Source organism: Lathamus discolor, chromosome 24, assembly GCF_037157495.1.
Source record: "Lathamus discolor isolate bLatDis1 chromosome 24, bLatDis1.hap1, whole genome shotgun sequence".
NCBI classification, from domain to species: domain Eukaryota; kingdom Metazoa; phylum Chordata; class Aves; order Psittaciformes; family Psittacidae; genus Lathamus; species Lathamus discolor.
Genome location: NC_088907.1, coordinates 435,453 through 460,085, shown reverse-complemented (window position 1 = coordinate 460,085; position 24,633 = coordinate 435,453). Strand labels below are relative to the sequence as shown.

Genomic DNA, 24,633 nt, shown 5'->3' with positions numbered 1-24,633 from the left:
AAGAGCTGCAAAGGTTTTTGCACCCCCTGGAGCAGGACAAGCGGGCATCTAAAACCCCCCTCCTCCAGCAGCTGCCAACGTAAATCCCAGCTGGGATTTGAAGCCAGGCTGGGATTTATCCTTTGTTTTTCATTGCTGTATTCATTGTTCCCAAGGAAGATGTTGTGCTAATTCTCAACCAGCAGCTTCAGTGCCTAAAGGGGCTGCAGGAAACCTGGAGACAGGCTTTGGACAAGGGCCTGCAGGGACAGGACAGCCAGAAGCACCATGGATCCTCAATGGATCAAAAAGCCTATTTCCCTACAGGAACACAGCCGGGCTGTCCGGAAGCCAATGGGCATGTCCTGGTGTCCATTGACCCCTGGGGCCACCTTTGGCCAGTGCCGTGTTTGTGTTCAGGCCTCTGGACAAGTGTTCCCTGGGGATAACATATCCCATAGGGAAAAGCACAGCACTTTGCCAGCCTGATTCACCCCATAGGGTTGCACATGGAAGGCTGCAAGGAAGAAAAAGAGCCAAGGAGTGGTGTGATCCCAGGAGCATCACCCGGGCAGAGCCCACCTCTTCCATGGGCTCCCCCCTTTGCCACTGGCCGTGTCCCTCCTCCTGCTGCTCTTGGCCGGGTTTGAGCCTGGCTAAATTTAGGTGGATCTATTTCAACACCATCTCCTGCCCTGCGGGGGGACAGGGACAGAGCAAAGGTGGCTGCAGAGGGAAGAGCCGGGAGCGCCGTGCCCTGTGCTGGGAGCTGCTTTCCGTGCTCCCACCCGTGCTTCCCGCACCAGACTCTGGGGTTTATCCGGATCTGAGGCCATGGAGGTGCCCGAGATTGAGGGTGGTGTTTCCCTATGGATCAACCTGGCTGTCGCTTGGGGTAGAGCTGGGTGACGAGGACAAGCGCGTGTGTCCCGCTGGGAGCTGAGTCATCTCCGGAGCAGGTTGATGCTGGTGAGTGGGGCAGGCATGAGGGAATGAGGAGCGGGATGTTGGGTTTGGCACCCAGGGGTGCTCCAGGTCCCACGTGGCTCCAAATTGAGGGAGCCCTGCTTGGCCCATCAGGAATCATCCCCCTCCCTTCATGGGTGCTTCCAGAGCATCTTCAACCCCTCTCCAGCCCCACTGGGATGGGGGCATCCCAAAGAGAGACCCATGGCAGAGCCTGGCCAGGGACACATTTCTCTGCTCTACATTAACCAGCCCTTTATCTATCTGTGAAGCCCAGGGACAGGTCCCCTCTGTGCCACCCCCTTTTGAGGGGACACCAGACCCTATGAGCTCCAAGATACACAGGGTCAGAGCTGCTGGGACACAGGCACCAGGCACCCGAGGAGGATCGGAGCACACAGTCAGTGCCTGCTGGTACCTTGTACCTTGAGCTCTGGGTCTCACATCCCCATGTCCCCATTGTCCCCTTCCAGCACAGCTTTGTCCTCGCTGCCACAGCATCGTCAGTGGGTCTGAAGCGTGTTCTCCCCCTGGATACCTGCCCCATGAGCCATGGATCCAGCTGGCAGGGACGGCTCTATCCCTGTGCCAGCCACAACAACCAGTGGCAGCAGCAAAGGGAGCTGGAAGGTGCCAAATGGAGCTGCTGGGACTGAGATTTCACCCTTTTTGGGGAGCGGGATGAGAATTCCAGCTCTTCTCCCTGTCCCAGTTGTGGTTTACGCTCCAGAGCAGTGGCAGTGGCAGCAGGATGGGCTCCTTGGGCTGCCTGGGGTACCAGGGTCCATCTCTATGGATGTGATGTGAGAAGCTCATCTCACACAAGCTAAGGGTGAGGAAAAGACCAAGCAAACGTGATTTCCACGGCAGGGGCTGGACCGGGATGAGCTTTAAGGTCTCTTCAACCCAAACCATTCCAGGATTCCATGAATTTGGCTTTTCCACTCTTGTCCCCATGCTTCAAACCCTCATTTTGGTGGCGACAGCACCAGGCCTGATGCAGCCCATGTTGCATCTCCCAACATTTGGGTCCTCTTCGCAGTTCTCAGCTCCTCACATCCCTGCTGTGACATCCCTGGAGCTCACGGATCCTCTCCATGGAAGCTGTGACCTCCTGAAACACTGCCTCGGGATGCAGGATGGGAGCTGCAGGGCTTGGAAGCAGTCACAACCCCAAATCCATGGGGATTCTGGTACCTCCAGCAGCTTCCATCAGATCCCACCTCCCCTTTGCTTCCAGGGGCTGTGCCGAATGAAAGGGACACAAGGCAGAGGGTGAGCACCCCCCCAGCTCTGCATGGACTGGAATGGGGAAACCTGCCTGCAGTAAGAGTCCAGGGCAACAGGAGCATCCCGGCTTCTTTCTCCGTGTGCTCTTCCTCCTCCTCTTCTGCAGGCATGGTAAGGAATTGCATGGACAGAGCCACAGGTACCCACAGGAGCATCAGGGGGTAACTGGGAGCTGACTGGAGAGAGTGGAAGATGCTCTCATTGCAGGAAACTTGGGCAGGATCCAAGTGCCCAGAGGGAAGCTTCCCCACCAGCGTCACCCACCCCTACCAGGGAATCCTCCGTCCCCCTGCTCTCCTGCAGAGGTGCTTTCCCTTTTCCCTCTATTATCTCCCAATATAAACCAGGGAGTAGCCACATTCCAAGGTCTCCTAGTGACAAGCACCAGCCGGATCCATCCCTCCATCCCTTGCTTTCCTTCCTGCATCCCAGAGGCTGTGCTATGGGTGAGCTGACCTACATCCCAGCACCTTCCCCTGCCCATTCTGCATTCCCCTATGGATAGGGCAGCTGTTCCTAAATGATCCCTATTGGGATGAGCTCCTCAGCTCTCTGGGAGCTGTGGTACCTGGCACCGCCTTCTGCAGCACGGAGGCAGCACGTGTGAGGAGCAGGATGTCCTCAGTGCAGCTGAGCAGCTCACTTGATGCAACCGCACATCCCAGCCAAGGCTGAAACGGGAAGAAGGGGTTTTCCCAGTTCAGACATTCCCGTTTGTCCCCTGGCAAGCCCCGCTCGGAGCCACATCCCGGGGCCACAGGCACAGCTCGTGCTCTGGCACTCAGCCGTGCTCGTGTCCCGGGTACCATCCAACTGGATACAGGACTCCCAGTGACTTTCCTATAGCAGGAAAACCTGGATTCATTCCCTTCCAACATCATTCAAACAGGGCATGGAGCTAGTTACAACAGATTCAGGACATCCTAATGACTTCCCTCTGCCGGCTTCCTGCAGCAGGAAAGCCGGGATTCATTCCCAGGCATCACTCAAACAGGCCACAGGCTTAGTTCCCGCGGGGAGACACGGAAGCGCCTCCATCATGAGACGCTGGCAGGGGAAGGGGCTGCCCTTTCCCACCTTTACACTGCATCCCGTGTCCTCCAGTGTCTTCCCAGTGCAAGATCCTGCGCTGCAACTCGGAGTACGTGGCTGCCACGCTGAACCTGCGCGGCGCTGAGCGCAGCACCGGGTACTGTGATGCCCTGCGCTCCTACTCCCGCTGCACCCGCAGGACGGCGCGCACGTGCCGCGGGGACCTGGCCTATCACTCTGCTGTGCACGGCATCGAGGACCTCATGATCCACAACAACTGCTCTAAAGAAGGTCCCACATCCCCGCCCCGGCCCCGGCCCCCTCCCAACCCTCAGGGCTTGGAGCCGCTCGCTATGTGTGACTATGAGAAGAGCTTTGTCTACAAGCACGGCCAAGCGCCCAGCTACCAGCACTGCGCCGCCTTTGGGGACCCCCACATCCGCACGTTCCATGATGACTTCCACACGTGCCGGGTGGAGGGCTCCTGGCCCCTGCTAGACAACGAGTACCTGTTTGTGCAAGCAACCAGCTCGCCAGTGGCCAAGGGCTCCAATGCGACAGTCACCAGCAAGGTAACGCTTGGGGATGCTTGGGGATGGTGGGGATGCAGGAAGGGCTTAGGATGCTCCCTATACCCTCTAAAGTGGCTGGAGGGCAGGTAAACCCACATGGGAGCAGCAATGAGGGTCTGCAGGAAGGAGTGGGATGAAGGTCCTTGAGGGGACATTCCCCATGGAGCTGGAGGAGCTTTAAGGTCCCTTCTGACCCAAAGCATCCTATGAGTAGCAGGAAACACTGAAACAGGTTGCCCAGACAACCTGTGGTTGCTCCATCAAGGCCAAGGTCGGATGGGGCTTGGAACAACCTTGTCTAATAGTGGCTTCAGATGACCTTTAAGGCCCTTTCCAACCCAAACCACTCTGTGATTCCATGAGTGCCGTTTTCCCCAAGGAACTGTGCCAGTAGGGGAAAGCTGGATGAGGGATGGGGCCACGACCAGCAAGACCAACCCCGTTGGGATGCACTCTCTTGCAGCTCACCATCATATTCAAGAACATGAAGGAGTGCATCGACCAGAAGGTCTACCAGGCGGAGATAGACAACCTCCCCGCTGCCTTTGAGGATGGCTCTGTGAACGGCGGCGAGAGGCCGGGTGGGAACAGCCTGGCCATCCGGGAGCGCAGCGCCGGGCGGCACGTGGAGATCCGCGCGGAATACATCGGCACCACCATCGCGGTGCGCCAGGCCGGCCGCCAGCTCTCCTTCTCCATCCGGGCGGCCGAGGAGGTGGCGCGGGCCTTCACGGAGGAGCAGGACCTGCAGCTCTGCGTCACTGGCTGCCCCCGCAGCCAGCGCATCTCCCGCTCTGAGTGCTGCCGGGGGCCGGTGGCGGCCGAGGTGGCGCGAGCCCTGTGCAAGGAGATGCTGCCCGTGGAGGACGTCTACTTCCAGTCGTGTGTGTTTGATGTGGCGACCTCCGGCGATGCCAACTTCACCATGGCGGCCCACGGAGCCCTGGAGGATGCCAGGGTCTTCCTTCCCAACGCGGAGAAGCTGCACATCTTCCAGGCTGGGGCAGGCTGCCCGCAGGTGTCTGCTTCTTCCTTCCTCCTCCTCATCCTCCCCTCTGGTCTTTGGGTTGTTCTGTTGCACTTTTAGTGCCGGGTGGCATTGTGTAGAACTCAGGGGACACATCTGGCCCTTCCGCCAGCCTGCCCATAGGGGTGACACATGCTGGCTCCAGACCCGTGCCTTGCAGGTGGAGATCAGCTCAGATCAAGCGCTTCTATGGCAAGAAGGAATCAGAGGCCTTCGGAGTGAGACACTGGTTGCACTGACTGAACCCAGTTCCTCTCCTAAAGGCAGATCTGCTTTTGGGTTCCTTTTCCTAGTGGGGACATTGCAGCCATAGCAAAGAAGAGGAGATGGCCAGAATGAAAACCTCTCTGCCCCTCAAAGCCTTCCCATAGACTTGCATTTCTCCAGTGTTCCTACAGCAGACTTTACCCAGGAACCCAACAGATCCAGGAATAACGAGCTCAAAGCCCAGTTTTAAGCAGTCACAACTTGTTGTTTGGTGGATCTGAGCCCCTTTATCAGCTGCCCCCAAAGCAATCCTGGAGCAGAGCAAGGCAATGAGTGGGTGAGTGGAGTGTTGAGATTTTGGAGCTGTGAATCAACCGTTTCGGGCTGCATCCTCCTCTCTTGGGATCAGCAATGTGCTGGTTTCCAGCGCTGGGAGCTGCAGGATATCAGGTCTCTGACCTTTCAGGCCATTTGCTATTGCCCCTTCTTGCCTTGGCACTCGATGTATCCAGTCCTGGACTTTGGATCAGCGCTGAGTTCCAGAGAGCAAAAACACCCCTTGGTGTCCCTCTCCCTTGGGATGCCCTGTCACTGTCTCAATCCAACCCGGCCCATGGGGTTCACTTGCAGAAGAGGATTAATAATGGAGACCCAGAGCTCTATCGATGGGCAGATAAATGCAGAGGGGAGGCCCAAAGAGATGTTTAATGTATAGAAGAGGTTAAGATGATAAGAAGATGATAAGATGCAAAGACTTCTTCTCCTCCCATTAAAGAACCTGGAACCGGCAGAAGAACCTTGCAAAGCCTTTTGGAGGCAGAGAACTCCCAGGGGGATGAAAGGGATGCAGGAATGGATGTGCTGAGCTCTAGGGCTGCTTTTCCAGCTCCCGTTTCCCATCTGCAGTTCCCTTGCTCAGTGCTTTGGGAGTCTGTTCATCCCCTGGTTCTTCTGCAGGGAGCACAGAGAGTCAATATGGGAAGATGTCGTAGATCCCTCAGCATCTTCCCTCCTCCACATGGGGACGAGCGGGAATGTTGTTCCACCTCCTGATTGGTGTTCACTGATCCCCCAAGGTTTTGACATTAAAGTGTCTATTTTTGAAGCCCTCATTTCCTGTCATCTGTGTCTTTACTCCTTTGCTGGGCAGCAGCAGGTGAAGATATTAATATCTCGCCTTCCACCCACTGCTCCTTTTAGCTCTGGAGCCGCTCATGCTTTATATACACATGCACTGAATGAGGAGAGGACGCCAACCAGCCCTGCACTCCAGCACGTTCCCATGGGAGCAATGTTCTCCCTAGGGATAAAACCCAGTGTTGATCATGCTGCAGCTCCTTAGAGAACAAGGATTCACTTGGTCTGTCATAAAAGGTGCGACACTTTCAGGGTGAAGGGTCTGCAACAGCACCCAGGGATAAAACGCAACATCCTGGTCATGCCACAGGGACACATTTCATGATGTGGGTTATGAAGATCCTTTAGATTTTGGCCAAAGGAGCCAATCAACAGGAATGTTCTAGGGAAAGGGAGGTTTTCCTAATGGAGAGATGAGGATCCAGACAAGAGAAGGCTCAGGGGGGACCTGATCGCTCCCTACAACTGCCTGATGAGAGGATGGAGCCAGGAGGGGGCTGGGCTCTGCTCCCAAGTAACAAGGGATGGGACAAGAGAAAATGGGCTCAAGCTGCACCAGGGGAGGTTTAGATGGAGATTGGGAAGCACTTAAAGGGTGCTCAGGCATTGGAACAGGCTGCCCAGAGGAGGGCTGCGGTCGCCATCCCTGGGAGAGTTCCCAAGCCATGTAGACAAGACCCTCAGTGCCATGGGTTAGTGATGGGGAGCAGCTGGACTTGATGATCTTGAAACTCTTTTCCACCCTGGCGAATTCCATGATTCTCTGATCATAGGAATATATATAATATCTCCTCATATAGCTTCCTAACACTAAACCATACTAGAAGCATCATCCAGATGCTCCTTGAAGAGACAACTGTGGCCAGCGCCCTATGGAAGAGCTGGAAGAGACCCTAAAATAGACCATGCTGAGGGCTGAAGCTCTGATTGTGCTTGGAGCAGGTATCGGGCACCCACAACACATCACAAGGCCACCTCACATGGGACACAGATTAAACCTGAGCTGCACCATCAAAGGGGACAGCGCCTGTTGTGTCCTCTGCATGCTCCACCTCTGCAGAAGCCCTTCCACAGCCCCGTGAGCACAGGAGGGACTTTTCCAGCCCTGGCAGACTGGAGCCTGCGCTAAGGGAGCGGAACATAGGCGCGGATCCAAGCACCCTGATGTCAACAGGAGCATTTCCATTGACGTCAGTAGGCTGGGATCGAGCCCTTCCATGGCCTGGCTTATGTCACCTGCTGAAACAGACACCAGCATCTTCCACAACGAGCCCACTTTGGAGCATTCTGCATCCACACTCCCAACCTGGGCTGCTGGAGCAAGGGAATTCCTGGCCTGGATCCAAACTGGGCTCTTTCTGTCCTGGGAGATGGCTGCCTTGCAGGAAGGGGTGAGAAGCCTGGGACTGCCTGCTCCACTTTGATCCCATCTCATTCCAGCTTCTAGTAAGGAAAGACGCGCCAGGGCATGAGGTGTAGCAGCCAAACCTGCTGCTTCTATGGGTCACAAACTACTCTGACCATCATATACATTGAGCAGTGCCACCAGCAGGGAACAGGGATGGGGACAGTGGCTAAAACATGGCATGTTTTCTCATGTTTCTCCTCATTTGGTATGGAAAAACCATCTTAGAGCACAGAAGGGAAATGAACTGGGGATAAACTGCCAGTGGCATTTGGACCTACAGATATCCACATGGTTTTGAGACTCTTACAGCCATTTGCTCCTTATGCACATGGAACATCCTCAAAACACAAGGGATTGGCTCGGGGCAGCCACACTGAGACCAGCCTCACTTAACCACGGTGCCTAGGACAGGGCAGGCCAAATACACCCATATCCTGAGTCTTGTCCGTGTAAGCCACCCGGGTGGATGGGGAATCCCTCCTGTGTCATTCCCGGCCAGGCCTCTAGATGTCCACACAACCCAAAGGACGAGGAAGGGACATCCTCATCCCGAACCGCCACTAAACGCTCCCAGGACGGTTCCATCCCAGCCTGTTTTTGCTGGGATCAGTGAGGGTGAGAGAGGTCAAGGAGGGGGTCCCCACACCCCAGTTTTAGCCACCCAACCTGGTTCTCTACATCCACATCATCTCCATCTGATGTTGGGGGTGAGCATCTCCAGTGAGGGTCCCCTTGCTCCCATTCTCACACTGTGAGCCTTGGAGTAACTTTGGGTGCCAAGAGGGAAGACATTCCCCCATTTCCCTGCTCTCTCCAGCATCTTCCAAGAGACAAAGGGATGAAGCAGGGATGGAATCGTAGGAAACCTTTTGTTTTACGCTGCTTTTCCCTCCCTTCAGGCCACCAAAGGCAAAGGGGACCCCATGGAGCGGTCTAGCCGTGAATGGAGCTGGATTTGCTCTCAGAAGGGGAAGGTTTGGCCGATGGAGCCCAGGAGAGGTCACGCTCTCCCAGCGGGAGGAAAGAGCTTAAGCAGAGCCCGGAGCAGATGATGGACACGGGACTTTCCACGCTCTGCCTCAAATTCCTCCTTGTTTATGGCTCCGTTCAGGCTCTCGTCACAGTCTCCGGTTTTCCCTTCCTCTGTTACAGCACTGGCTGCAAGAGAAGTGACCGCATCCCACCACAGGAAAGAGCCGCCTGTGCCTGGGTCCGAGCTGGGAATTCCAGGAGGAATTCTCCCTGTTCAACATGGGGAAAAGGGGATCTTGATCCATGATCCAGCCACAAAGCCCCATGCACCCCTGTATTCAGAGAGTCATGGAACGAGATGGGTTGGGAGGGACATTAAAGCTCATGCAAAGCCAAGGGCATGGGACAAGCGGTGGCCTCCCAGGAGCCACCCAAGCCCTGGAGCTGCTTGTTTTCCAGTGGAATCGTGAGATTTATCCATCATGTTCCCTGCGCACAAACAACCTTGCCAGAGGAAATGCCTTTTCCAGCCCTGTTCCCAACCAGGCACATTCTGTCCCATTGTGAATCCCTTCCTGCCCCACTCCTCCCCTCCTCACTGCCTGGAATTTGCTGGAAGCAGCCATATATGGTGAAAAACATGGAGAAAACTCCACGGAGAGGCTACAGCTCCGGCATGGTCCCACCGTGTATCCCGGGTTGGGATCCTGGTGCCAGTTGGGATAAAGGACACTCTGCCAGGAGAGGAGTTTTGGCTCCCAATAAGCTAAACCAGGGAATACCCACTAAAGATAGGCTTTTGTCCGCAGCAGGCTTTTCTCCTGAGTGGGATCCAGACAGATGGTGGGAATCAGGGCAGTTTCCAGGGATCGGGATCAGGATCAGCTGCTCTTGTGCTGCCCAGTTCCTCCTCCATGACCCACGCAGCAGCGCCAGCTCCCCATGAGTCACCCCAGGGCCTGGCTTCTCCCTCAACCCAACCCCAAAGCTTTGAAACCCAGGTATTCCCAGTGCCTAAGGCAGTATTCCCAGCCATCCGGGCAGGAACACCGGGACAAGGCTCTGGCTGTTCTCTTCATTCACCTTTGCTCACAATTAAGGCATGTGTGTGTGTGTGATGCTCCAAGCAGCATTTCCTGTGGGAAATAAGCTGAAAGGGAGGGAAAATGCCTTAAAATAGCTTAGGAATATCCCAAAAGCTGTTCCCTAGAATTCCCAGCAGCTTCTCTTCCAATGCCCTTGATGTGTTTGAAGGGGACATTTTGAAGCTTCCTTGTTTTCACAGTATAGAATTCCTCAGCTTTTCCAACCCCCTTGTCGAAGCCAGGGTGGGAGACGTGAAGCATGTTCCTTAGGACAATGGAGCGGGCAGGAATTGCCAGCTGGATAAGGGTTAGGAGAGCAAAGGGCAGGAGCTGATTGACAGCTAAAGAGAGGACCTGGGCTGTGGAACGTGCCTTTGACAGTGTCTTTGGCAAGCTGAGGCCTCCATCATCCTTTGACATTGCTGGAATGTGCTTTACTATCCACGAGCAAAGCCAGCGGCTGGATACGGCTTCCATGGATAGACGGGCACCAAAGGAAACCGGAGAGGGAGAGCGTAAACACGGCTCCTATGGCGCAGATCCAAGCCGGGGGCTTTGGGTTTGAATATCCCAGAGCTGGCAAGGCTGGAAAGCAGAGTCTCTCCTTGTTTTGCCAAATCAGAACAAATCCATTCTTCATTAACCCAGCACGTTTTTCCTGGTGCACAGCGGGATCCGATGGGATGAGATCGCTGGCACCAGGGAAAAGGTGCAGTTCTTCCATGATGGACCCCATTGGGATCTGATTTGCTCCCAGAAAGGGAATTTGTCCTGTGGCTTGGCAGGAGAACAGTTTATACCCTGCACCTTATCAGTTTATGCTATCAGGTGTGAATTGACTCCGGGGGGAAGGACTGGATATGGAGCAAGAAAAACAAGGAGCCTGCCAGGAACACAGGGACAAACAAGCTCCAGAGGACAATGGAGACAACGACACACTAAACTCCATCCCATTTCCTCATGCCGGGTGGGGAGGCCTCAGGAACCACCGTTTTCCATTCTTGCTCCCAAAACCTGTTTTCCAATTTCCTGAACTGTTAAAGGATTAATGGCTTGGAAAACCGAGGGGCAAAATAGCCCACACTTGCCCAGGAGGGATAACTGTGCAGGGAAATGAGCTGGGAAAGCACACTGGAGGGTTTCTTGGTGGTGAAAGGCTCTTTTGCGGACAATGCACTGTCCTGCTCCCCAGTTCCCAGCTGGAAAATAGGGAGGAGGGGGCTGTGCTGACCATGGGGTGTGGTGTTTGCCACCTCTTTTTCTCCTTCTTGAGGAGCAATACATCCACCCCACCGTGTTTTATACGGCACCATGGCTGGGGAGAGGCCTCTCCAAGGTGAAGTTTCGATTCCCAACCCCAAATCCACCTTTTTTCACCCCAAATAATGGAGGGGGGTGCACACACGGGGCTGAGGGGAGACCAAGGCGGAATGTGGGAACACCGAGGGGGCACTGGGGAAGGGGAGGTGGGAGCCCCCACTGGGATGACGGCAGCACCGATACCACTCCCAGTTCACCCAGTACAGAGCGGCCCGGCCCGAACTGGGCTCGGCTTCCCCCACCCTCCTGCCTGGGAACATGACATCCTGTTCCCTGCTCCCCATTGGCCACCGCCGCCGCCAGTGCTCGCTTCCCATTGGCCCGCAGCGCTGTCACTCCGCCCCCTTCACCTTCTCCCTCCCTCCCTCCTCCCCGCTGAACACGCTAGCCTCTTCTTCACACGCTGTCCACGCTCCGCACTCTGCGCTCTGATTGGCCGGCGGGGTTGTAAACAAGGCGGCCGCAGCCAATGGCGGCGCTGATCACGCGAGCAGCACGCCTGTCCACGCGCCCTCGTTGTGGCGCCGCTGGCATCAACAGGCGCGGGCGGAGGCGGGGCCGCGCGGCTGAAGCTATAAAAGGGCCGGAGCGGGCGGGGGCCGCGCTCAGAGCGCCCTGGAGCAGCGGAGGGAGCGCGATCCGTGCGAAGTCGCGGACGGCAGAGCCGAGGGTTCGAGACCCCGTCGCGACCGAAGGCAACCGGTTTGCGCGTTCCTTTTCCCCTCAAGAGGCGAAACCAGCTCCGTTCAGCCATGGTGATGTTCAAGAAGGTGAAGACCTTTGTGATGAGCTTCAGTGAGCCAGACAAGATCTACTGCAGCGGGGAGAAGGTGGTGGGACGGATACTGGTGGAGGTGGCCGAGGTCACTCGTGTCAACGCCGTCAAGGTGCTGGCCTGCGGGGTGGCCAAAGTCAACTGGACCAAAGGGCCCCAGCAGTGCAGGCAGGAGATGGAGTACCTGCGCTTCGAGGACATCCTCACCCTGGAGGAGCAGCCCACTGGTGAGGAGATGGGGCTGGGAGGTGGGGAGGGAAGGGCTGGAGGGGGTTTTTCCTGGCTGGGAGGTTGGGCAGACACGGTTGAGTTGTGCTGAGCAGGCTGAGTGGGGTTGGATGGTGGTGGAGTCTTAAGAGGAGTAAGGGTGTTCATTGAAACTTGTGCAACAAAAGGGCTTGGCGAAGACAGGCTCAAAGTTGGAAAACTGGGGGCTAAAACTAAAGAGTAGAGAAACGATTGGGTGTTGGGGGGCTCAGGGAACAGGCATGGAGTTGGCCTCATCTGGGGAGCCTCACCCAAGGGCCAGAGTCTCTCTCTCTGGGCATGGAGAGAACTCCTTCTGCAGCACTCCCATTGGGAAGGCATGAGCAAGGGACGTGACAAAGTGTCCCACGAGATAACGGGGGTGACGTGAAGTCTTGGCGATGGAGAGCACTGGGAGCGGGGTGTTGGCTGCGGCCCATCGGGAAGTGGTGTCCCAGCCTCGGGCAGGGATGTTGTAAGCAGTGAGGAGGAGACATGGGGCTGTCCTGGGGGCAGGTGGAGGCAGCTCTTGGCCAACAGCTTCCCTTGCTCCTCCCCTGCGTGAGCAGAGCTGAGGGGAGCCCTGAGGAATGAAACTGGTCCCTCTCACACTTCTCTTCCCCTTTTGTTCCCAGATGGGGATGGCTCTGTGATCCTGAGACCTGGCAACAAATACGAGTACAAGTTTGGATTCGAACTTCCCCAGGGGTAAGTCCTTGATGGAACACTGCTTGCTAAAATGGGATGGGGATGAAGAAGAAGCTTCCTGTTGCCTTAGCTGTGCATGACAAGCCTCTCCTTCCACAGCCCCCTGGGCACCACCTTCAAGGGGAAGTATGGCTGCGTGGATTACTGGGTCAAGGCTTTCCTGGAGCGCCCATCCTTTCCTACTCAAGAGATCAAGAAGCGCTTCGAAGTGATGGACCCAGTCGATGTGAACACTCCGGAGCTGCTGGTGAGTGCTGGGTGTCTGCAGGCATCCCAGGGAGAGGAGCCCTCAGGCAGGGTCGCTCCAACCTCTAGCATTAAGGTTCCTCTAATGGGCTTTGCTGCTGAGCGCAGATTAAATGCTTAGTTCTTAAGAAGCCCTAGTTGCTACTAGCAATGTACACCAGGGTGGATAAGGGGAAGCGCTTGTTTCACTGTGAGACGCTCAAACCTCATAGGGAATTTGAAGCTTTACTTGGAAAACCCAAAGGAGCAGGATGGGGATAGCGGATGTGTGCCACCTGGGTAACAATCTCTCTCCTGCACAGTCTCCAGTTGCTGCCAAGAAGGAGAAGAAGGTGTCGTGTATGTTCATCCCTGATGGGCGCGTATCCGTCAGCGCTCAGATCGACAGGAAGGGGTTTTGTGATGGTAAGAGCCTCTTGGAGCAGGGGAACAAGCAGAGCTGGGTGGAGGGGATATTGAAGTGGGTGTCCCGCAAGGAAAAGGCTCCAGTCTTAATACCCAATGTGGTTCCTTCCCCAGGCGATGACATCTGCATCAACGCTGACTTCGAGAACACATGCTCGCGCATTGTGGTGCCCAAGGCAGCCATCATCGCCAAGCACACCTACCTGGCCAATGGGCAGACCAAGGTCTTCACCCAGAAGCTCTCCTGCGTCCGGGGCAACCACATCATCTCAGGCATGTCCGAGTCCTGGCGGGGCAAAACCATACGAGTGAAGAAACTCAAACCTTCCATCTTGGGCTGCAACATCCTGCGTGTGGAGTACTTCCTGCAGGTGAGCACCACGGGTCCCTGCTCATTTTGGGGGTGAAACCTCCCCATCCTTGGAGCCCAGCATCCCTTACATCTCCTCGTTTTGCCCTCACAGATCTACGTGAGTGTCCCGGGCTCCAAGAAGATCATCCTGGAGCTGCCCCTGGTCATCGGCAGCCGCTCGGGCATCGGCAGCCGCAGCTCCAGCATGGCCAGTCAGGCCAGCTCCGAGATGAGCTGGGTGAACCTGAACCTTCCCGATGCTCCCGAAGGTGAGTGCTGAACCCCACAGCGCAGGGTTTGGGGGCTCAGAGGGGTGCTGGGGTTGCAGCAGTGAGCTCATGGCTCCCTTCATCCCTGCAGCACCTCCATGCTACCTGGACATTGTCCCTGAGGACCATCGCCTGGAGAGTCCCACCACACCGCTGCTGGACGACACCGACAGCTTCGACAGCCCCATCTTCATGTACGCACCCGAGTTCAAGTTCATGCCACCACCCACCTATACAGAGGTGAGCGGGGTGAAGACAATGGGATAGTGTTTCCCATTGGGATGAAATAGATCCCTTGGGATCTACAGAGCCCGCTCTCTTTTCTCTTACCAGGTGGATCCCTGCATCGCCAACAACAACATGCAGTGAGTTCAGGGTGACTCTTCCTGCTTTTTCCGGACTGCCGCTGGCCGCCACGCGGTCCCAGCACCCTGCCCCAGGCAGTGGGCATGGAGGAGGTGCTGCAGCGTCCTTCCGAGCCTGGGTGTTCCCTCGGGACCTCGCCTTGCCGCCGGAATCCTGCGGAAAAACCAGTCCCGGACTCCTGAGGTGCTTCCCTGGAAATGGGAGAGCCTCGAGGTGGAGGTTGCAGAGCCAGGGGGGAGAAGAGGCAGATCCAACCCAAAGAGACTTGATTCCAAAGCAAAACCAAGCCAGGGACGCTGTCCATAGGGATATAGCGCTGCCTCTGATCCAGTTTGATACACCATCCTCAGGGACCTCTGTTCTGTGCCGGGATGTGCCATGAGCATAGTTGGTTGTTGCTCTCAGGCGTTATTGCTGCTGCTGCCACAATAGAGAGGCTACAATGGAGGGAGGCCTCCTGTGGAGGCTGAGTTGTTCCCGAGTGCTGGAACCAAACTCCCATCGGCTCTTCCCTGGAAAAAGGAAGAGCTCTGGAATCTGGAATGCCTCCAATGTTGGCCAGACGGCAGCAAGTTCTTTTTGTACTTGTTTTGTAGTTAGTTGGGGTGGGAGGGGAGGAAACGGGCTCTTTTGTACCACTGACGCCGTGTGCCCCTGTGGGGTGACGTTTGTAATAAAGATACAGTGCAATTGTCACAGCCTCTGGAGTCATGGAATGGGTGGGGTGGGAATGCACCTTAAAGCTCATCTGGAGCCTTGGCAGGGACCCCTTCCACTGGAGCAGGGTGATCCAAGCCCCTGTGTCCAACCTGGCCTTGAGCACTGCCAGGGATGGGGCAGCCACAGCTTCTCTGGGCACCCTGTGCCAGCGCCTCAGCACCCTCACAGGGAAGAGCTTCTGCCTAAGAGCTCATCTCAGTCTCCCCTCGGGCAGGTTCAAGCCATTCCCCTTGGCCTGTCCCTACAGGCCCTTGTCCCAAGCCCCTCTCCAGGTTCCCTGCAGCCCCTTTAGGCACTGGAGCTGCTCTAAGGTCTCCCTTTCAGGAGCCTTCTCCAGGCTGCCCCAGCCCAGCTCTCTCAGCCTGGCTCCAGAGGTCTGTCACCCCAGAACTGGCAGCAGCACTTGTGGGGTGGGGGGGTTATCCCATTATCCCTCAAGGGAGCAGTTTTCCCACCCTGGGATCTGCAGCTCCCGCTCCCCCCATGCTGTTTTCCGGGGGATGTGGGTGAAAGTTGACGCTGGATCGAGGAACGGGACCAGGAGAGGAAAAACAGCCTCGACCTTGGCTCCGCTCCTCACCTCTGCCCCAGTTGGCGCCTGCCCCTGGCCTGGCTCCACGGCGCCGGCTCCCACCGGGCCTCAGTTTCCCCAGCGCTTATCTCCCTGCAGGGCTCAGTGAGCTGTTATCTCTGTCGGGCCAGCCCGCGCGGGCGCTGGCACCGCAGGGACACGGGTGCATCCCCACCGCTCCCTCCGGGCCTCAGTTTCCCTCCCTGGGGCCACGGCACCTGTTGCTCCAAGACCATGGCACCCGTTGCTCTGTCTCCATGTGTGCCTCAGTTTCCCTCCCCAGGGGCACAGCGCCCATTGCTCTGGAACCACAGCACCGATTGCTCCAGCTCTCTCCGTGCCTCAGTTTCCCTCCCTGTACTCGTGGTTCCCATTGTCTAGGGCCATGGTCCCCATTGCTCCAGCTCCCTCCGTGCCTCAGTTTCCCTCCCTGGGGCCATGGCACCGATTGCTCGTTCTCCTTGTGTGCCTCAGTTTCCCTCCCCAGGGGTACAGCACCCATTGCTCCAGCTCCTTCCGTGCCTCGGTTTCCCTTCCTGGGGTCATGGCACCCATAGTTCCAAGACCATGGCACCCACTGCCTTCATTCATGCCTCAGTTTCCCTCCCTGAGGTCATAGCACCCATCGTTTCCAGACCATGTCTTCCAGTGCTTCAGGGCTATGGCACCCATAGCTCCAGCTCCCTCTGTGCCTCAGTTTCCCTTCCTGGGGCTATGGCTCCCAGCACTCCAGGGCCACAGCTCCCATTGCTCCATGGCTACGGCTCCCATGGCGTCAGGACCACGGCTCCCATTGCTCCAGCTTCGTGCCTCAGTTTCCCTCCCCAGGGGCACAGCACCCATTCACTGCTCCGGAACCCCAGCACCCATCGCTCCAGCTCCCCCTGTTCCCCAGTTTCCCTCCCCAGGACCACGGCTCCCGTTGCCCCGGCTCTGCCCGTGCCATGGCCGTGCCCCCCCCGCACTCTCCCGGGCTCGGCTCCAAACCGGTAAAAGGTCACTCCCGCTCCAGGCCAAGTATGGGCAGGAAGAGCCGAGCCGAAGGGGGCAGCGTGAGGGGTCCACGGCCATCGGGACCCCAGCACGGACCCGCACTCCCCGGTCGGTGTCACCCCCAATGTGATGTCCCCCAGTGTGATCCTGCCAATGTGATTCCCCCAAGGTGATGTCCCTGATGTGATCCCCCCAATGTGATTCCTCCAATGCGATCCCTCCAATGTGATGTCCCCAAGGTGATGTCCCCCAGCGTGATGTCCCCCAGTGTGATACCCCCAATGTGATGTCCCCAATGTGATCCCACCCAATGTGATCCCCCCCCAATGTGATCCCCCCAATGTGATCCCCCCAATGTGATTCCCCCAATGCGATTCCCCCAAGGTGATGTCCCCAATGTGATGTCCCCAACGTGATGTCCCCCAATGTGATGTCCTCAATGTGATCCCCCCTAATGTGATCCCCCCCCCAATGTGATCCCCCAATGTGATTCCCTCAATGTGATGTCCCCCAATGTGATCCCCCCAAGGTGATGTCCCCAAGGTGATGTCCCCCAATGTGATGTCCCCCAATGTGATGTCCCCCAGTGTGATCCCCCCAATGTGATGTCCCCAATGTGATCCCCCCAATGTGATCCTCCCCCAATGTGATCCCCCCAATGTGATGTCCCCCAATGTGATGTCCCCCAGTGTGATCCCCCCAATGTGATCCCCCAATGTGATTCCCTCAATGTGATGTCCCCCAATGTGATCCCCCCAATGTGATCCCCCCAAGGTGATGTCCCCCAACGTGATGTCCCCCAGTGTGATCCCCCCAATGTGATGTCCCCAATGTGATCCCCCCCAGTGTGATCCCCCCGCAATGTGATTCCCCCAATGTGATGTCCCCAAGGTGATGCTCCCGCACTGTGTCCCCCCCCCCAGTGCACTGTCCCTCAATGTGCTGTCCCCTCCGCACTGTGTCCCCCCTCCACTGCTTGTCCCAGCCCCTGGCATGGGGCCTGTGCTGCCTGCAGCCGCACTTCCCAACCACTTCCATTTGCTTCCAACTCGGCCAAAGGTCCTGGGACAAACAGGTCCCGAGGAGACAACGGGGAGGAAAATTGATCCGGGTGCCCCTCAACCCCTTTCCCATGGGATTGGGGGCAGCGCCCCCAACCCCGCTGCAACCCCAGCCCCAATTCCCTTCTTCCCGGAGCTTTTCCAGCTGCTTTTATCGCTGGGGATGGGGCTGGATCCTGCCCCGGGATGGTCCCGGGGGAACGGGATGGGGTTGGGGGGTGGGAACGGGAACGAAGCTTGGATTTATGGAGCTGTTGCTTCCCTGTGAGTGTTTATGAGTGAGAACGGGCCATAAACAGGAACCCGCGGGCGGGGGGGCCGCACATGAGCCCCACGTGAGCAGCTCCTCCTTGTCCCAGCCTTGTCCTCGCCGTCGGCACAAACAACTTCCCCTTTCCCCGTCCAAATCCCTTTTCCCCCCTAAATAACTCCCTTCCCCCCCCCAAAATCTTCCTTTTCTTTCCAGAATCATTCCCTCCCCCCCAAAAAAATCCTCTTTTTCCACACAAACCCCACCTTTTCCTCCCCCAAATAACCTCTTTTCCCCCCAGAACCCCACCTTCCCCCCCCGCCCCTTCACTGCAATGAGCTGGGCAGGGGTCTGGGTCAGCCCACTTTGTGTTTGGGGGGGTGACAAGGGACCTGTGGGACCCCAAAGACATGCGGGTGTTGGGAAGGGGGGCACGAACGCTGCTTCCTCCCCCCCTTTTGGTCTCTGGGTGGGCTGGAGCTCAGAACCACAGGGGTTCATGGAGGGGGGGATATTGGGGTGTCCCCCCCAGACCTGGGACAGGCAAAGATGAGCCAGAAATAGAGAAATTCACTTTAATCCACCCAAAATGAGTTTAAAAAATCACAAGTATTAAAAAACTGCTTCAAAAAGGGGGGGGGGAATACAACACGGGGGGGGGGTGGTTTGTGACACCCCCCCATTCCCTAAAACCACTTCCCAAATGGACAATCCCACCTGCCCCCAGCCTGGGGACAAGCCATGGGGGGACTGCAGGGGATCAGCACCCCCCCTCCCAAGTTGGGGGGCAATGGGGGGGCCCCATGAGCTGCCACCACCGGGGTGTGGCCCCCCCCTCCTCCATCCCTGGAGCACGAGTGCCCCCTGGCGGCTGGAGGTGGTGGTGATGGGAGGGGTGACAGAGGACACCCCAATGTCCGGGGGGGGTGACAGGGGACCCCAGTGTCCAGGGTGGGCTCAGTAGACGGCCTCGTCCATGTTGTCATCGCTGTCAGCACCAAAGTCCTCCCCATTGTCGAAGTAGGACATGATGTAGTCGGTCTCCTGGGGGGTACATGGTGGGGTCAGGGGGGACACGGGGGTCCTGGGACCCCCCCACCCCACCATGGCCACGGCCATCAAACCAATGGGGTTCTACTGCGCCCCCCCAGGTCCCACCTCACCTCTTCGTGCTCTTCCTCATCGTACTCCTCTTCCTCCTCCTCCTTCCCTTCCTCCTCCTCTTCCTTCTCCTCTTCCTCCTCCGATGTCACCTCCTCCTCCTTCTTCTCCAGACTCTGGGGGGGGGGTCCCACAGCGTTATGGGACACCCCAAAACCCAGCCCGGTGTGGGGACCACCCCCCCTTTCACCACCAGTTGGCTACCTCCAACTTCTTTATGGTCTCCTCCTTGTCGAGCGCCACCCGCTGCTTGCACTTGGGAACGAGGATGGTGGCTCCTGCGGGATGGGGGGGCAAAGGGGAGCGGTGCCTGATGGGGACATGGGGGAGACATAGGGGGGACATAGGGGGACACGGGGGGGACATGGGGAGGACACGGGGGGTGGGGCATAGGGCGATACTCACGGTTCTTCCGTAGCCGTCGCACCCGGATCTTCAGCTCCTGCGGCAGCCGCCTCCAGTCTGTGGGGCAGAGCAAGGGGATGGGGACACCCAGGTCCCTTGTCCCCCCCCAAGCCCCTCTGTCACCCTGCCCCCCAAGGCCCCCTCTTGACCCCCCCCCGGTTCCTCTACCGGTTGTGTGTCTCCCCAAGCCCCCCCGTGCCCCCCACCTGGGTTCCAGTCAATGGCGCTGTCAACGGGGCTGGAGATCTGGTACTTGTCTGAGTAGCGCTCGATATCTGGGGGGTCCCAGAGCAGGATGGGGGGGGTCAATGGGGTGCTCCCTGCAGCCTGGGCCCCCCCGACCCCTTGACCCCCCCCCCCCCGGTACCTCTCCGGGGTGCCCCAGGCTTTACGAAGTAGGGGAGGTTCCTCATGGCCCCCCTCAGCTCCTGCTTCAGCGCTAACATGTACTCGCCCTCCTCGCCCCCCGGCAGTGGGGCCGCGCGGTGCTCCAGGGGCTGGGGGGGATCAGTGCATTGAGCACACCCGGGCTCAGCCGCTACCAAGGGACCCCCCCCCGCCCGTCCCAAGGAACTCACCGGGAAGAGCGGGGAGGGCTGGAGCGTGGGGGGGGGCAGCGCCTCCCCCTTCCCGATGCCCACGGCCTCCACGTTGAACGTCATCTGCCCCCGGCCCCGGCCGCGGCCCCTGCCCGCCATGGCTGGGGGGGCGCGGGGGCCGCTGGGGGGGAAGAGGCGGGGATTGAAGGGGGGAGATGGGGCAGCCCCCCCTGCACTGAAGAAAGGACCCCGGGGGCGATGGGGGGCAGCGGGGACTCCCCAGGACACGGGACCGCCCCTCCCGGGGCACGGGGGACGTGGAGGGGATCGGAGGGGACGAGGAAGGAGGGGGGACACGGGGACCCCCCCACCTCCCCCCCGTGTGCGATCCCGATCCCGATCCCGATCCCGATCCCGGTCCCGGTCCCGGTCCCGATCCCGATCCCGGTCCCGGTCCCGGTCCTCACCTCGCGCATGCGCAGCCGCTCCACGTGTGTCCGGGGTCGCTGCAGCAACGCAACGTTACGAAAGGGCCTCGCTGATTTGCGGATGGAAAAGCCAATCAGAGGGAGGAGGCTGGAAAAGGGGCGGGGCGGAGGGAGGGGAATGAAGGCATGAATGGGGCAGGGGCGGGAATGAATGGGGAAGGGGTGGGAGTGAATGGGGACGGGGACCAAAGGTGGAAACACAGGGGGTTCCTGTTTCCCACCCCGCTGCCCTGGGGCGCCTGACCCCCCCAGCACTGTGGCCTCACTGCCCCATAGGCCCCGCTGCCCCATGGCCCACTGTGATGTGGATGCACAGCCCCGTGGTTCTCCACACCCCTCTGGTGTGACACCCCTCTCCCCAGCCCCACTGCCCCATGACCCCCAAAACTCCAATACCCCATGGTCCCCAGCCCCATGGCCGCCAGACCCCGTGCGCTCCCCCCAGCCTCGCCGAGCCCCACGGCGGCCTCTCGCTCGCCCCCACGCAGGGCTCGGCGCAGCGGGTTCAGCGCTGGCTGCGCCGCCGCCGGGTGATTCATCCCGCTCCAGCCCTCCCCGCGCCAGCAGCCGCCAAAAATAGCGACGCAGGGGGGGGGGAAAGCCTCCAAATAACCTCCACTGCCTTCCCCCCCCCTTCCCCGCGCTACGCCAGCGGCGGGCCGGGATGGCAGCCACCGGCCGATGGCCCCGACACCTCCATCAGCCCGGCAGCATCTGGGACCTGGACCCACTGCCGGGGGATACCCAGCTCCGGTCGCTATGGTAACAGAAGAAGGGATGGAGGGATGCAGGAGAGAGGGGCTGGGGGGGGTGGTCCCTCTTCAGGGTGTCGTCCCCCCCTCAGGGGGTACGGTGCAGTCCCAGGCACTAGGCTCAGGCGCGGTGGCCGCTGGTGTCTTGCTGGGGGGTGGATGAGGACCTGCCAGGCAGGGGGTGGAGGGAGGAAATGGGGAGGGGGTGTCCCCTGTTTTGTTGGCTGGGCAGAGAGATGAGGAGCGGGATGAGCTGTGGTCGCCATGGGAACGCATGCAGGGATGCAAGAAGGGATGGGGGGTACAGGCAGGGATGCGGGAAAGGATGGGGGATACAGGCAGGGATGCGGGAAAGGATGGGGGATACAGGCAGGGATGCAGGGAGGATGGGGATACAGACAGGGACGCATAAAGGGATGGGGGCTACAGACAGGGATGCAGGAAGGATGGGGCTACAGACAGGGATGCAGGAAGGAATGGGGGCTTCAGACAAGGATGCAGGAAGGCATGGGGGCTACAGACAGGGGTGCAGGAAGGGATGGGGGATACAAACAGGGGTGCAGGAGGGGAACATGGGCAGGAGGTACAGGCAGGGGGATGAGTACCACCCGGAGGGACACGGGCAGGGGAACAGGGCAGAGGCCCGGGTCGGGGGAGGGGGGCTCGAGCCTTGTCTGGGGCACCTGAGGCAGGGCCGGGGGTGTTCACCGCGCGCCGTGTCCCGTTGCAGTGAGCGGGTGACGCTCCCGGCCCGGCCCCAGCCCCGGCCATCGCCGCTGCCGTAGGCGCCGCCATGCCCAGCCCCGTGCGCCGGCCGCCCGGCGCCGCCGCTCTGCCCATGCTGCCCGCGGACGGGACGGCGCTGCTGCGGGCCGTGGCCCAGGGCAAGTTCCGCCTCACAAGGCTCTTGCTGGAAGGAGGAGCCTACATCAATGAGGGCAACGCCGCGGGGCAGACGCCGCTGATGGCCGCTTGCCGCGCCGGCTACGCCGACCCCCTGGAGCAGCCGCGGATGGTGCGGTACCTGCTGGAGAACGGCGCCGACCCCAACATCCCCGACAAGACGGGGATGACGGCGCTGATGCACGCCTGTGCCGAGCGCGCCGGCCCGGCCGTGGCCACGGTGCTGTTGGCTCACGGCGCCGACCCCAGCGCCCGCGACTACGCCGGAGCCTCCGCTTTGGTTTACGCCATTAACCGCGGGGACCGGGAGACGCTGCAGGTGCTGCTGGATGCGTGCAAGGCTCGGGGGAAGGAGGTGATCATCATCACCACCGACACCTCCCCTTCGGGCACCAAGACCACGCGGCAGTACCTCAACTCGCCGCCGTCGCCGGGGTTGGAGGAGAAGCGCTCTCCGGCGCTGTGCATGTCCCCGTCCGACATCGAGCTGCGCACGGCCGCGTCCCCGGCGGGCAGCGAGAAGGAGGAGGAGAGGGACGTGTTCTGCTTCCCCCCGCCGCCGCCGCCGGCACCGGTCACCCCCAGCGCGGAGCCCCCGCGCTCCCGCGGGCGGCCCCTGAAGCGCCTCAACTCCGAGCCCTGGGGGCTGGTGGCGCCGGGCCCGGAGGGGACGCGGGGCCCCCCCGAGCGCCTGGTGGCCGGGCTGGAGGGGCTGAGCCTGGGCGGGCGCCCGCGGCGCCACAGCGTGGAGGGCCGGGAGGCGGCGGGGATGGCGGGGGCCGCCTGGGCCGAGCGGGTGCCCCCCGCCTGCCCGCAGCCGCTGCCGCGCCGCAACACGGCCCCGGAGGCGGCCCCGTGGCTCAAACCGCTCCGCTTCGAAGCGGAGGGGGCCCCGTGGGGCGCTTCCCCGCCGTTGCCCGGAGCAGAGTCCCCGCCCGGCCCCCGCCGCCGCCCCCCGGGGCTGCTGGAGCGCCGCGGCTCCGGGACGCTGCTGCTGGAGCCGCTGGGCTCGGGCAGGGCCGGTTTCCTGCCGCCGCTGCCGGCCGGGCCGCACCCCCCCGCGCCCCGCGGTCCCCCCGGGCGCAGGCTGCTGCGGCGGCACTCGATGCAGACCGAGGAGATGCGGCTCCTGGCCGGCTTCCAGAGCAGCCCGGCCCCGGAGCCGGGCACTTAGAACCGCCCGCCCCCCGGCCCGGGGCAGGCGGGGCTGTGTTCACTCTGAACCCTACCGATGGCTTCCGCCGCGCTGCTGCTGTAGGCACTTTGCACGACCCCAAAGCCCTTGAGGAGCCCGTGTCCGGCTCCTCTCCCCGCCCCGCATCTTCCTCCGGCTCCCTCCTCATCCACCTGCTCCTCCTCCCCGCTGGGTGCCAGTGCTGGGGGCCAGGGGGGGTCACGCTGTCGGTGTCCTGGTCAATAAAGGCCTGAGCACAGCTCAGCCCATGTCAGTGTTGGGGGGGAACATCTGGGCACAGCTGGGTGCTGGCACATCGGGGACAGGGGATCCTGGTGGCTCCCAGGGTGCAGGGGCAGAGGCTGAGGATGCTGTGAAGGTGCAGAAGGTGCACTGAGGGTGCAGTGAAGGTGCTCTGGGTGTGGTGAGTGCAGTGTGAGTGCAGTGAAGGTGCTGTGGGTGCAGTGGGACTGCAGTGAAGGTGCTGTGGGTGCAGGGAGGGTGCAGTGAAGGTGCTGTGGGTGCAGTGAGGATGCAGTGAAGGTGCTGTGGGTGCAGTGAGGATGCAGTGAAGGTGCTGTGGGTGCAGTGAGGATGCAGTGAAGGTGCTGTGGGTGCAGTGAGGATGCAATGAAAGTGCTGTGGGTGCAGTGAGGATGCAGTGAAGGTGCTGTGGGTGCAGTGAGGATGCAGTGAACGTGCTGTGGGTGCAGTGAGAATGCAGTGAAGGTGCTGTGGGTGCAGTGAGGATGCAATGAAGGCGCTGTGGGTGCAGTGAGAATGCAGTGAGGGTGCTGTGGGTGCAGTGAGGATGCAGTGAGGGTGCTGTGGGTGCAGGGAGACTGCAGGGAAGGTGCTGTGGGTGCAGTCAGGATGCAGTGAAGGTGCTGTGGGTGCAGTGAGGATGCAGGGAAGGTGCTGTGGGTGCAGGGAGGGTGCAATGAAGGTGCTGTGGGTGCAGTGAGGATGCAGGGAAGGTGCTGTGGGTGCAGTGAGAATGCAGTGAAGGTGCTGTGGGTGCAGTGAGGATGCAGTGAGGGTGCTGTGGGTGCAGTGAGGATGTAGTGAGGGTGCTGCGGGTGCAGGGAGGGTGCAATGAAGGTGCTGAGGGTGCAGTGAGGATGCAGTGAAGGTGCTGTGGGTGCAGTCAGGATGCAGTGAAGGTGCTGTGGGTGCAGTCAGGATGCAGTGAGGATGCAGGGAGGGTGCAACGAAGGTGCTGTGGGTGCAGTGAGGATGCAGTGAAGGTGCTGT

General features: G+C 59.8%; 5 protein-coding genes across 10 annotated transcripts in view; 3 read left to right on the top strand and 2 right to left on the bottom strand.

The window, feature by feature from the left end:
- RBM8A (RNA binding motif protein 8A) overlaps positions 1-24,633 on the bottom strand; it is a 130,297-nt gene that overhangs the window by 103,545 nt on the left and 2,119 nt on the right. The gene's annotated exons all lie outside the window — the stretch shown is intronic.
- HJV (hemojuvelin BMP co-receptor) lies at positions 425-6,185 on the top strand. Its single transcript, XM_065660168.1, has 4 exons — positions 425-948; positions 2,186-2,346; positions 3,340-3,839; positions 4,303-6,185. The coding sequence occupies exons 2-4, from the start codon at positions 2,253-2,255 to the stop codon at positions 4,924-4,926; spliced, it is 1,218 nt and encodes a 405-aa protein (XP_065516240.1). The 5' UTR covers positions 425-948; positions 2,186-2,252; the 3' UTR covers positions 4,927-6,185.
- Positions 11,591-15,056, top strand: TXNIP (thioredoxin interacting protein). Of its 3 annotated transcripts, none has more exons than XM_065659977.1 (8): positions 11,591-11,997; positions 12,652-12,724; positions 12,824-12,971; positions 13,273-13,375; positions 13,490-13,746; positions 13,840-13,996; positions 14,088-14,190; positions 14,330-15,056. In XM_065659977.1, the coding sequence occupies exons 1-8, from the start codon at positions 11,748-11,750 to the stop codon at positions 14,742-14,744; spliced, it is 1,506 nt and encodes a 501-aa protein (XP_065516049.1). In that variant the 5' UTR covers positions 11,591-11,747; the 3' UTR covers positions 14,745-15,056. The 3 variants fall into 3 exon arrangements, with proteins under 3 accessions (XP_065516049.1, XP_065516051.1, XP_065516050.1); XM_065659979.1 differs by having other exon boundaries at positions 14,088-14,236; positions 14,330-14,465; XM_065659978.1 differs by having other exon boundaries at positions 13,273-13,746; positions 14,088-14,236; positions 14,330-14,465.
- Positions 18,519-22,932, bottom strand: POLR3GL (RNA polymerase III subunit GL). 3 transcript variants are annotated; one of them, XM_065659981.1, is made up of 9 exons: positions 22,618-22,929; positions 20,530-20,600; positions 20,102-20,243; positions 19,891-20,020; positions 19,730-19,798; positions 19,524-19,580; positions 19,323-19,396; positions 19,121-19,234; positions 18,519-19,001 (listed from the first exon to the last, which is right to left on the bottom strand). In XM_065659981.1, exons 3-9 carry the CDS (start codon positions 20,219-20,221, stop codon positions 18,915-18,917), a joined length of 651 nt encoding a protein of 216 aa, XP_065516053.1. In that variant the 5' UTR covers positions 20,222-20,243; positions 20,530-20,600; positions 22,618-22,929; the 3' UTR covers positions 18,519-18,914. The 3 variants fall into 3 exon arrangements, with proteins under 3 accessions (XP_065516053.1, XP_065516054.1, XP_065516055.1); XM_065659982.1 differs by lacking the exon at positions 19,730-19,798 and having other exon boundaries at positions 22,618-22,932; XM_065659983.1 differs by lacking the exons at positions 19,730-19,798; positions 22,618-22,929 and adding an exon at positions 21,986-22,157 and having other exon boundaries at positions 19,323-19,428.
- Positions 20,747-23,643, top strand: ANKRD34A (ankyrin repeat domain 34A). Its single transcript, XM_065659980.1, has 2 exons — positions 20,747-21,312; positions 22,033-23,643. Exon 2 carries the CDS (start codon positions 22,096-22,098, stop codon positions 23,377-23,379), a length of 1,284 nt encoding a protein of 427 aa, XP_065516052.1. The 5' UTR covers positions 20,747-21,312; positions 22,033-22,095; the 3' UTR covers positions 23,380-23,643.

What these genes read in the sequence shown, in the direction of transcription:
- HJV (XM_065660168.1), top strand. Translation starts at nt 2,253, where the DNA reads ATGGGGAAACCTGCCTGCAGTAAGAGTCCAGGGCAACAGGAGCATCCC. An exon ending in CCTCCTCTTCTGCAGGCATG is followed by an intron (nt 2,347 to 3,339) that starts GTAAGGAATTGC and finishes CGTGTCCTCCAG; the next exon opens with TGTCTTCCCAGTGCAAGATC. An exon ending in ATGCGACAGTCACCAGCAAG is followed by an intron (nt 3,840 to 4,302) that starts GTAACGCTTGGG and finishes ACTCTCTTGCAG; the next exon opens with CTCACCATCATATTCAAGAA.
- TXNIP (XM_065659977.1), top strand. Translation starts at nt 11,748, where the DNA reads ATGGTGATGTTCAAGAAGGTGAAGACCTTTGTGATGAGCTTCAGTGAG. An exon ending in CCTGGAGGAGCAGCCCACTG is followed by an intron (nt 11,998 to 12,651) that starts GTGAGGAGATGG and finishes TTTTGTTCCCAG; the next exon opens with ATGGGGATGGCTCTGTGATC. An exon ending in TGAACACTCCGGAGCTGCTG is followed by an intron (nt 12,972 to 13,272) that starts GTGAGTGCTGGG and finishes TCTCCTGCACAG; the next exon opens with TCTCCAGTTGCTGCCAAGAA.
- ANKRD34A (XM_065659980.1), top strand. Translation starts at nt 22,096, where the DNA reads ATGCCCAGCCCCGTGCGCCGGCCGCCCGGCGCCGCCGCTCTGCCCATG.
- POLR3GL (XM_065659983.1), bottom strand. Translation starts at nt 22,142, where the DNA reads ATGGGCAGAGCGGCGGCGCCGGGCGGCCGGCGCACGGGGCTGGGCATG. An exon ending in AGCGGCTGCGCATGCGCGAG is followed by an intron (nt 20,244 to 20,529) that starts GTGAGGACCGGG and finishes CTTCCCCCCCAG; the next exon opens with CGGCCCCCGCGCCCCCCCAG. An exon ending in AGCCCTCCCCGCTCTTCCCG is followed by an intron (nt 20,021 to 20,101) that starts GTGAGTTCCTTG and finishes GATCCCCCCCAG; the next exon opens with CCCCTGGAGCACCGCGCGGC.